The sequence below is a fragment of the Callithrix jacchus genome, chromosome X, assembly GCF_049354715.1.
Source record: "Callithrix jacchus isolate 240 chromosome X, calJac240_pri, whole genome shotgun sequence".
NCBI lineage: Eukaryota > Metazoa > Chordata > Mammalia > Primates > Cebidae > Callithrix > Callithrix jacchus.
In genome coordinates, this window is record NC_133524.1 from 127,946,132 (window position 1) to 127,958,615 (window position 12,484).

Sequence of the window (12,484 nt, forward strand, 5' to 3'; positions counted from 1 at the left end):
AACTTCCTCAAGACCCTGCCAGGTTATTCCACTGTAGATATTTATTGGCAATTTTCAAAAGATAGCTGCAACTTACAAGTGATGACATTTGAGCGTTCTGGAGCATAAGCTGCATCTGCTGGGCGAACATGGCTGCGGCAGTCTTCTGTTGAATCAGATTGTTCCGCCCATTAATTTCCAGCTGTGTTTTTAAGTGTGGAGGAGGGTGAAGGTACTTGCAGTTCTCTCGAGTGCACCGACCCTAACAATGAAGAATAGGGAAAACATTTAATTAGAACTATACACAAATAGATAAATTTTGAACTCCATTATCTGGGGATGATCTAAGCTCCAAAATTCTTCTTCTTGAATCCATAAAAGGCGAGAAACACCCTGAAATTCACTGACAGTCTGTTAATGAAATAATAAATCCCTATGCTTGGCAGCCATTTTGTTCTTTAGGTTCCAGAGATAATGGCCCTAGATTACTTGCATGATGGAGACCAAAGTGTATTTTGGATTCTCAGCAAATTGAATGTTTTTTATTGATGTTAAGCACTTTCAAGACAGGATAGTATGTCAGTTCTGTGGAACCAAACTTGCTTTTGGTGTCAACTAAATGCTGGCATGGCTGCTAATTATGTTTGGTATGTAGCAGCAAAGGATGTTGCTGGACTAGTTGTTGATCACATTGTCATAATGTGACCCATTACTGTGTTTTACTCATGAGCACTATACAAAGAAGCTAATGAGTCTCTCTTATTTGGATTACTAGGTCCACCATAAACCTTTTAAGGAAGCACAACGGCAAACAATTCTGTTTCCCACAGATGCTAAGATTCTTTACAGTACATGAGGTTATTGGGGGGGGGTGGGGAGCAAAAGGGCAACATTTTTTTGGATGGAAGAGTGCAAGCTGCTAGGCCACCTGAATTCCCAAGAGAAAAATTAGTTTGTTCACCAAGTGTTTTCATTCAACACATGCTATGTGTCTTCCTTATTTATGATGCCTACATAGTTTATGCAATCACTTCTTCATTGTTTAGTTATCTTGTTATTAAAACATTCCTATAATTTCATTGAGAATCAAGACATGTCCTTCAAAGCTTTTCTAGAGCTACATATAATGCAAAGCCAGATGTACTGCGACTCCTCTTTTTAAATATTAGATCACTAGGACAAGGTGGCTCTATTGCTTTAACTCCTCTGGCAAGAAGCTGAATATAACTTAAAAGTCAGTGTGAGAAATTAAAAGACACCATTGTTTTCTGTGGAGTTCGTCTTTTTGTTTTTCCAAATGCTCAATTTACATTAAATTAAATTAAAATGATTTATAAAATCCAATCATTTTATGTACTTTTATATTTCTATGCAAATCTTGGAGAAAGAATAATTTATTGGTAGTATGAGTTAAGAATCGTATTAACCTAATCCTCCTAAATTCTTAAAAGTAGCCTAGGAATAGCTGTGCAATTTCAACATATATAATGAGTGTAAGGAGAACCCTGTGTGTGCTAAATCACAGTAATAGGGCTCTTTTCCCCATAAACGTACCCGAGAGAAACCATTAGCTTCTTTGTACACCCACCAACGTGAAGCAAGACAGAAACTGACAAGGATCTTTAGTTCCTAGATTCTCCACTCTCCATCTGCAAAACTGAGGTGATCAGACTCAGAATTAACAGCTGATGGAGGCAGTGGCACTTGGTGACTTCCGCAGCCAAACCCGCTAGTTTCCGCTTCTACTTCAGGGTTTCTCTTCCTCTTCCCACACCCTAACATTAAAGATTTCCCCAAGGCCCAGTTCTAAATCCTCTTGCTCTCCTCTCTAATCTTTTTTCCCTGGAGAAACTAAGTTTTTTCAAAGTTCCAAATACTTCTACAATTGCTTGGATCTTAAATCTCTATCTCTACCCCTGACCTCTTTTCTGAATTTCAGTCCTTTTTATTATCAATTGCAGCTGCATTTGGAGACCTGCCGCCTAACCGGGTCTAAATAACTTACTCCTGACCCTCCTTCTCCTTTGACTATTTTTCATCTTCCTGCATACTCCAGTTAGGGCCACCACTCAAATTCCTATGCGTTGGGGTAGCTTGACAGCAGTAGTGAGAGAAGAAATTAGGCAGCTGCTGAGCAACATTGCTTAAGGATTGCAGAGCCACCCAGATAGCTTGTTTAGACAATTAGCATACACAAGCATAGAACACAATTTGTAACTCCACTGCGAAAAAAACGCTATATAATGAAGAGTGTCTTTCATATTCAGGAATTTCAAACATTAGATAAGTTAAAGAAAAGAAAAAAATAAGAATAATTGGAATTTCACCATTTGTTACAATTTAGTTTTAATATCATGTACACTGAATGTAATCAGAGGGAGAAGAAGGGAGGGAGAGAACACACTGTATTTGGCACATTTCCTGCCGACATACTGATAAAGAAGTGAACATGCCTTTGTGCTTTTATATCCTTTACATAAAGTAACTTATCTTAAGCTTTTTCTTAGAAAACAATGACAGTTTAGCAGAGCAAAAACAGTACACAGAAATAGAAAAAAGAATTACACTTTAAAAAATTCTATCAAGTTGGGCTATAAAACTACAGAATATAAGGCAGCATGAGATTTAAATAAACATATTCATCTTAGTTATAAGATTTTACTCGATTTATAAAGCTTCTATTTTGAATGACAGAATCCCTAATTTAATTCTATAACTGCTGTTTATGTTCAAGAAAGCTTATAAAATAAAATAAAAATCTGCATTCTCTATCCAAACAATAGATGAGGAGGCCAAGTAATTTAATATCTATGTTATCTGTGGAATACAACATTTTTTTCCAAGACAACTTTAGAACTCAGGATAATATATTTATACGGACAACACTTGGTGATAATAAATCTCCTCTACATAGTGTTCATTCTTCAAGAGGCCCAAACTTAATTATAGGCCAAAATACTTTAATTGATGTTTGGGAGAGAACAAACTTGGTTTTTGACATCTGCTAACACTTGTTTTTTAATCCGCGGTACAGAATTAAGGCTTTGGTAAAGCATGTAAGTTTGAGATGGAGTGGGGATTAGGGAGGGACTGTCCAGTCGAGTAGGTAATCATCTATTGTTTTTGTCCTTTGGAAAATCAATAACTCTGTACTAGGAAGGTTCCAATGATTTCCGTAGGCCACCTAAGCACTCTGAGTGGGCCACAAGGTACCCTGTCACACTGGGTCTATAACAGTTTGATGTGATAGCCCAGCAGCCATGTTGGCTCTGAAAAATCACCTTCAGGTTTCCCTAGCCAAGTCAGTGGTGTCCCAAGCACTTCTTCTTCCAATCTAGACCCATAAGTTCAGAGTTAGCACACACTAGTGCAAAGTATCAGGCCCTGTCTTAAACGGCTCTGTAAATGTACCTGTGACAGTCGCCACCCTCTGGCAGAGCAGGCTATATACTAAAACCAGCAGCTAAGGGGAGTCAAGACATGAAAATCAACTCTTTCCCCCTCCCATGTACACTCAAGATTAAAGAAACGTTGAAGAGACTAGAGTGCAAGCTCATTTATGCTTGCCTCAATTTCCCTCCTTTTCCATTTCCTTTTGGGCTTAAAAAACATGTCATTCTCATCTGGTCTTTCACTGTGTTACTGAGTAAAGAAGATAGCAAAGTGATTCAAAAGGAAAGCGATTCTCTGCTGAAATAAGTGCTAGTACACCTATGAATCATATGAATCTTCCAGCTCCCCTTTCCCATCAACTGTCTTTTAAAAATGCACTCAAAAAGCAACAAGCAGGGGGTGAAAATAGCCGATGACATTTCTGAAGTACATCTGCATCAAGAAGTTGATGACAGACAAAGGGATACGTTGTAGAACATTCATAAAGCCTCCCAAATTCAATCTATTGCCTTTTTCCTACGTTCAGGCTTTTCCCAAATGAATACAAAGCCTTTGACTAAGAGAAAAAAGTGTAATTGTAGAGATTCAAATCCCACCTATGTCTGGGGAGTTATGAGAATCAGAGTCTGTCAGACACAAGACTTCCCATGCACTGGGTGGTAGAAAAACCCTGGGAAATGTACTTTATGTTCATGAGAGAAAGCCCTACCATACATCAGAATAAGAAAAGGAACCTGGGAGGCTGCAAATTACCCTTTGTCAGCCACAGTATCTTAAGAGAAACAGCTGCTTGCAGAACGACTTGTTTCGTCAAATACATATGAAGTTATATAGAAAAAAAAAACCTAAATATTCTCTCTCAAATACAATTATACTGGATTACTTTTCAAATACATAATCTCACTGATCTGCTAGACTACCAAGAGTTAAAAGTTAAATGTTAAATCAAAGAACCCAACAGATGATTTGTTCTATGAATAAAAATGTTGTTATTCCATTTTAATCATCAAGTATTAAATGAAAAAAGTCTGATGATAGTGCCCCACTGTAACATACTTACATGCATAGACATGGCTTCTCAGAGGAAGTAACAGTGATTTCAGAATTACAAATCATATGTACCAGTTTGGCTAGATCCTGCAAGCATCACAGATTTATTTATTTATTTGTTTGTTTATTTATTTTTAATTTTACTTTAGGTGTATACTATATCCAGCATTTCTCCCCATGTTATCCCTCCCCACCCTTCCCACCCACGCTGTCCCTCCCCTACCCCCCCAACTGCCCCCAGTGTGCATCACAGATTCATTAAAGCTAGGAAAAACCTGAGTCAAGATCAACATACAATGAGTTATTAGGCAGATATCAGCATACTACTGGCAAGTTTCCCACTTTCTTCCTTTTAGAATTCTGTCTTTACAAAAATGGATAATCTGCATCATTTTCTCCTCCAAGTATTGTATCATCTATAAATGTTGACATAAATGCAAAACACGCAGACTTAAAATTCTGCATACAACTTTTAATTTAAATGTGAGATGCAGGCAAGAAATTTAGGGGAAAAACTCTTTCATAAACCATTTCCTAAATATAATGAAGGCAAAATTAATGAGGCTGAACGTCGATCCCCATGGAGAGGGCTAGCCAAGTACTCCCCACCATTGCAGCCAGCACTGTACCCACGTTCTTCATATTGTCCCAACTCTGTTTTCTTGACACAGCCCATACACACATACACAGGGCAATGACTTTGGTGCAAAGCAAATAACAAGTTTGAATAGGCGAGAAGCTGGGAGGAGAGCCGAATAATTTTCTTGCCTATCTGCCTCCAGAGAACTTTTACATTTTGATCTCCCAATGACAAAGGGAGTACTGGGCTCTACAATCACGCTTTTGTTCTGAAATAGCCCACTAAGATAATTTGATTCCCAGGATGGAAACAGTTTAGGGCTGAATCTGATTGTAGGGAACATCTTGTGCACCTTTATCTTACAGAGAATGTGAAGGCCAAAGGGATGAGGTGACTTGTTGTAATTCATAAGCAGCTCAGTAAGCACACAAGCCAAGTTTCCAGACTTTCATTACCCAATATGGATTCTCAGTTCAAATGGCTTTTCCTCTGTAAAGATTTTCCTGGAACCATCTCCCCACTCCTGCCCCCATTTATCTCTCCCTCCTTTGTGCTTCCAACTGCACCTTGTACTCAGTTTTATCGTAGCTCTTATCGCAGCGTACATCGATAAATTGTTTACATGCTTGTCTCCTCTATTAGACTTTGAGCCAGTATAAAGGCAGAACTACATCTTCCTCTTCTTCAATCTCCAGGGATGTGTGTGTGCGCCTGATGAATAGTCACCCCTCCATACACGTTTGTTGAACTTCATGAGAATAATTTTATAGGGCATAACACTAAGTCTGCCTTAGAAGCCTAAGTGCTTCTCTTGCTATTTTCTTTCATAAGTTCTTTCTTCTCCCTCCAAGAAGAGAACAATAGTCAACACATGACTGAGGCTGCTCCTGGTTGTCTGTTCCAAATGAACCGTTATTCTATTCAGGTCCAGAAAATAGCTAGTTCCTAATTTATTTTTCCTATGAATATAGACCCTGAGGAATATGTGACCATCATGGCTGAAACATACTGGTAATTTAGTATAACTTAACCAAAAGTGACATGAATCCATGAGACCCACAGACACAAACTCTGGTCTGATTCCAAGGGGTCTCTGGCCACAAAGGCCCTCAGGATATAGGGCCCCACCGGACGGGACGAATAAAGGAGCCAGCAGCAGATCCATATCTAATCAGCACCTGGGCCTGCCCAGGAGGGCCCTGCATTTCCAGGGTCAGTTTAGAAAAAAACTGCGTTCTCCAACTGCCCCACCCCCATCCTGAATTTCTCTGAACAAGCCGCAAGTCAAATTCCCTGAAGCTACTAAGACAAAGGTGGCTTTAGGAAAATCACAGCAGGTGGGGCCTTCTTGTGGCTCTCTAATGCATATGCCGTCTTACAAGAAAAATGTTTGCGGCTTCCCTTCATGACCCACGCTTAGCTTCATTTACGTTAAACATTTATTTTCAAATGATCATGAGCTTGATCTTTTCTTTGAAATATTTTGAACAGCAAATAACAATAAAAATCCGAGAAGCTGTTAACAGTGAAAGCAAGCCTGCCTCACTAATACCTTAAATCTACTTCCTGCCCTCTCCCACCCCACTTACACACTTTTTACCACGGCTCTCATCGAATACCGTCCATCTCTGTAGAAAAATATTAACTGAACGACTAGTCAATAATAAGCTCATCAAAAACGCATCACCTATTTACAAACCGGACAACCAGAATAAAATTAAAACCCACACACCACGAAGCACATTGGTACCAAATTATCAAAAGTCAGAAGGCATTCCTGATGCTAAGTATTCCTAGACGCTGTCTTTAGAGCAGCTGATAGCTGCCAACACAAAATGTCATCAAAGACGGAAAAAATGGGAGAGATAAAGTAGTGGTACTCAATTTGTTACTCCAAGAAATGAAACACATGCAAAATCACATAACTTCAAAAAGCTCCTTCTACACGAACTTCATTAAGAAACAACATAAGGAAGTGTTTCTGACCCGTTAGTCAAATCTCCTGCTCCTAGGGTTCTTTACCTCCTTTTTCTGGACACCCCATCCATTCACTTGCCACAACGATTTAGAAGCCGGGACAAAGAGGGTACCAGTTGCTTGCCCCCTTCGTTCCCCCGCTAGGGCTTCTGCTTAGGATTCTCTCTAGAGATGCCAGGTTTATCAAATAAAAACACAGGACTCCCAGGTAAGTTTGAATTTCAGATAAGCAGTGAATTTTTTTTTTTTTTTTTTTTTGGTATAAGTATGCCCCATACAATATTTTATCTGGCAGCCCTCTCCCACTCTGTTCTACCTTGATGAGTTGAGTTCAATAAAGGCAAATCCTTGAAAACCCATTTTACCTCTTTACCTTAAGATTCTTAGCAGCCCTCTTTATGAAATCAGCCCAGGCTCTCTCAGGCCTTCACTTGCCAGGAGTAAAGTAGAAGGCACTCTCAGCTCTCAGCCCCAGCTTACCTGATCAGCTGCAAGGAAATTTAAGGAAGTTGACTGTTGGAGACAGCAATTTTTGATCCATAGCTCCTCCCACCAAAAGCTTCACACGGCTCGCTACCCTGGCAGCCACTCCACCTTCCCACCCACTGGTGGCGCAACAGTATATTTAAATACCCTCGCTGTCCACTGGAGCTCCCCCTTTAGGCTAGAATGAAGAGGGGGATGGTGTGTGACCAACACCTGCCTAACATGTAACTCCAAAATTACACATAGATTTTTGAGTATATGAAGTGTTACATAAAGATGAGGCTTTTAAGATTTTTAAGGCTTTAGCTATGTGTGCAGATGTCAGGGGTGGTTAACCTTTTTTTTTTTTCCTTCAGCCCTGCCTTCATAGAACTTATGTGTGCTTATAGAAACAGAATGCTAAGCAGTCAAAAAGTGCAGGAAAATGACCACTTAGCATTATGTTTCTATATGCACACATAAGCTCTATGAAGGTCCAGATTCAGAGCATGCAGATGAATAGCCATTATTTGCATAGATATCTTTTTCAGTCGATCCTTGATTACTCACATTAAAGGAATGCAAAGTAGAGAGGTGTGGCTAATTCTAATGAACCAAATAATATATTCAAGAAAAATGGCAATCCATAATAGCCTCACATTACAATCGTGAACATTTAAGCAATTGCTAGACACAGTCCTGTATTTATTTTTTCATTAAGAATGCAGACGCTTTCATTGGAATGATCAAAGATTAAGAATTAATAAGGTCAGAAATAATAAAATTGTACTGCTCTGGGGAAGTTTATATGTTTACGGACATATCATAGAAACAACAAATAGCAAAGCTAGAAAGGCTCTTAGAGATCATTTAGTCCAGCATTTGCCAGAGCGTGTACCACAGACAACTAATCCCAAGAGAGGAACCTCAAACACAGGGTTCACTGGTCAATCGAGTATAAGAAATGTCACTTTATATTCCTCTCTTGTATGCTGACTATACACAAGAGTATGATGAAGGCTCTCACATGTCCTAAAGTAAAGAAACGTGGTTACCTTTGTTAACCCAGCATTTCCCAATATTGTTTAACTCAGAAACCAAGCCCCCGTTTTTCATGATATTCCCATTAACATCTCTCTTTAGTGTACCCTTAGGAAAATGCTGATCGAATCGAATTTCCTCATTCTATAGATAAATAAACTAAAGCTTAAACCAAATTGTATGGTGTTTTGCAGGTTAAGTTAGTTTTCCTTCATACTTTCATTTTGATTTCTCTCTTAACTAGAAAAAAGAGTGAACTTCCAAAAAATAGCTTTTCTGTTGAAATGACATTTTTGCCCATCCATGATCTCCCAAAAGCTAACAAGATGGATATTTTCCTGTGATTGCAAAGTAACATCCCACAATCATCTTCCCAACACCCCTTTTCAAAGCTGTAAGTTTCATCAGATCTTTCCAAATGGTTGCCATGGCTTTCTTCTTTCATTTGAAGGCTTTAGTCAAGCAACTTCTGAAGTAAGAACATCAAGCCTTCTCTGTCTAACTGGCTTTCCTACATTGTGACTTCTGCCTCCCGAAACCGTGCTAATTATTTTAGGCTTTCCATGACTTAAGGGTCTCAAGTGAGTTTTTGCTGTACTGAAACCTGGGAAGTCAGAAGGTATTGGGCAATCTCCTCAACTCCAAAGGATTTTAGTTTTGCACTAACCTTAAACCTTGGGGTTTCCACTTGACAAAATTAAATTTCCTGTCTCCAAGTAAAATGAAAAGTTTCAAAGCAAAATTTAATTTGCAAAAATATCTTACAAATGTATACGAAGAGTATATAGCGAGAAAGGCACTGATTACTGCTCAGAGTTAAACAATTTATCTTTGCTGGGCTCAGTGTGCTGCTCAGAATGAATTAAATAATTATGTCTTTAAAACCAGCCACATAGCTCTCCACTCAAACTTTATATAAAGGGTAGATATAGCTATTGGTTTACCTCTGCATTTTTAAATTAGGGGTACAAAGATGAAAATCAGTTCCGCTTTTGTTAAACATGAATCTTCTTTCAGATAAAGAAATGTAAAACATGGTACCAAAATGGTTGTTTACAGGGTGAATTAATCAGTGTGAAATTATGTTTCAACCCCCCAATGAAGCCAAATGTCTCCACTTTATAATAAGCAAAAGTGGAATTTCCATGTAGAAAGTTTTTACTTGGTGACATGAACTGCCATTAAAATACTTTTGAGGCATGGACTAAGTTTATGTTTTGTTAGGGAAAATATATATTTCATCACCAAAAGTTCTACTGAAACCTTTGTGCTAACTTGTTATTAAAATTGCAGGCAAGTAGGCAACTGTTGGTGGGAATGTAAATTAGCACAGCCACTATAAAAAACAGCATGGAGGTTCTTCAAAACACTAAAAATAGAACATGATATGCTCCAGAAATCCCACTGCTGGGTATCTATCCTAAAGAAAGGAAAACAGTATTTCAAAGAGATGTACCCCCGTGTTTACTACAGCATTATTCACAATGGCCCAGATATGGAATCAATTTAAGTTTCCATCAACGGATGAATGGTTAAAGAACATGTGGTACATTACACAATTGAATATTATTCAACCATAAAAAAGAACAAAATTCTGTCATTTGCAACAGCATGATTGGAGCTGGGGAACATCATGTTAAGCGAAATACAACAGGCACAGAAAGATCAATACTGCACGTTCTCACTCATATGAGAGAGGTAAAAAAAACAAACCAAAAACTGAACTCATGGAGATAGAGAATGGAATGATCATTGCCAGAGGCTATAAGGGATAGTGAGAAGGGGTTTATAAAGAGGGGATGATTAATGGGCACAAAAGGAGTAAGTGCGAGTATTCAGTAGCACAATAAGGTGACTATAGTTAATAACAATTTATTGTATATTTTAAAATAACTAAAAGAGTAGGATTTGAATGTTCCTAATACAAAGAAATGATAAAGGTTTGATGTGATGGATACCCCAATTACCCTGATTTGATCATTACACACCGTATGACTATATCAAAATATCACATGTATCCCATAAATATGCACAACTATTATGTTCCCATAATAATTATTAATTAAAATAAAATACAACTGTATGTAGTTTAGAGTATCAGGCAAATTCCCAGAGAAAATTCCAAACTCTAAATGTCTTGTGTATTCCAGTGGCATTTTTAGCCAAGCGATTCTTTTAAAAAGCATCTGAAAATTAGGCCAACTTACTGTTTGTTTTTGTTCTACAGACATGAAAAGAAGGTATTGATAAAAATGCTTTCTCTTCTAAAATAAAGATCTATTCTGCCTATCCTGACTATCTAGCAACGATGTTAAGCTTCATCCAAAATGAAAGTTACATTTTGGATGAAATGTTTCACAATGTGAACACAATTGACAAAGCTCTAATGAAACTGCTGAGATTTTCTTTCTTTCTTTCTTTCTTTCTTTCTTTCTTTCTTTCTTTCTTTCTTTCTTTCTTTCTTTCTTTCTTTCTTTCCTCTCTTTGTCTTTCTCTTTCTTTCTCCCTTTCTTCCTTTCTTCACTCTCTCTTTCAGATATGTGTGTGTGTCTTAAAATGTTCCTCTTTCAGTCTAATTTAGTAAATACAGCAACCTTAATGAAGCTCACTTCTGCTTCCAGTGAGCAGTTAATATTTAATGATGATGAAACTGTTCCCAGTATTTAAAGAACTAAACAAGGCCCTCCACAAACAATGTAACTAGAAATGGGGTTAAAGAAAATAGTGATAAAGGGAGGCTTTTTGCTTTAAAATAAATCAATGTTTCAACCATAAATTTCTCATGGCCTTACAGAGAAGAAGTTGAAATAATGACCACTGCCAAAGGACGCACAGCTCCACACCCAAAGCAAGGAAAAAATGAAGCAAAGAACAGAGAGTTAATTAGTTACCTTCAGAATCTATGAACTGTACTCCCTTAGTCAATTTGAACAGCTGGAACAAGACTTATTAGAAGAGTAGTACATGTCTAAAGATGTAGTGTTCATTAAATATGTACATCCTCTATAGTAAGCACGAAAGGATTTCTGGGGTCATTCAGGCCATGGTGATATTCTAGTCGGTGCCTTTTAATTAGTGGAATCCTTATTTTGGTGAGAAAAAATAAATCTACTCTAGCTCAGTTGTACTTTCCCTCAAAATCAAGATAAAATCAGAAAACATGTCTTTTTGAAAAAAATAAGTGAGTTTATATCTGTTAAATCAGGTAAATCAAATTCCATTCTTAAAGATTTTGACAAAATGGATAGAGTGAAAGAAATGAGGTAGTGTAAAACATCAGTGTGCTAATCTTTTACATTCATTTTCTACTAAAGCTAGCTGCAGTATTCATTTGGTTTTACATTGTTTCATGTTTTGCATTGACTTGGCATACTAGCCTCTTGCATATAACAAATGACCTTTTTGATGTTAACTAATTCAGATCACTTATGCATAAGCTGAAGATACTATATATACAGCTTTAGCTCATTTTACTTGGCATGAGACAATTGTTGATACATAGATACCAGGTTGAGGCTCCCATACAATTAGATTTTCTACTAATATCATGAAAGTAGTCATAAAAACAAAACTGATTTGAGAGATTTTTTAGAGTACTGTAAACCGGTTTCCAGTTTTTCACACCATGTCCACCTGAATATTAATGGCTAACTTTATTGTAGATTTACCATGTGCCAGGCATTGTTCAAAGTGCTTTATATGCATTATCTCATTTAATCTTCGCAATTGAGGAAACAAGGCACTAGGAAGTGAAGAAGCATGCCCAACCTGACATAACTAATAAGTAGCAGAGCTAGGATTTGAACCTATGTGTTCAGTGGTCCAGAGCTCACCCTCCATCAGGATACTTTGCTTCATAATACTGTGACAGTTCTAAATAGAGGAATGAACTGGTTGAAATATTTATACTGTCTGGCCCACCACTTTCCCTCTAAGATTATAACAAAGACTACATATCAACTGACTGACAGGTATGTCCAGACACCACGTAGTAGCCCA

The 12,484-nt window shown here is 37.7% G+C and overlaps 1 protein-coding gene across 12 annotated transcripts in view; it reads right to left on the reverse strand.

The window, feature by feature from the left end:
• MBNL3 (muscleblind like splicing regulator 3) overlaps window positions 1-12,484 on the reverse strand; it is a 117,698-nt gene that overhangs the window by 33,544 nt on the left and 71,670 nt on the right. For 8 of the 12 annotated variants that reach the window (XM_017968545.5, XM_078363332.1, XM_078363328.1 and 5 more), the window contains one exon: window positions 77-241. In XM_017968545.5, coding sequence (XP_017824034.1) covers window positions 77-130 — 54 coding nt within the window. In that variant the 5' untranslated portion in view covers window positions 131-241. The other 4 variants (XM_017968543.4, XM_008989905.5, XM_008989900.5 and 1 more) reach the window with 2 other exon arrangements.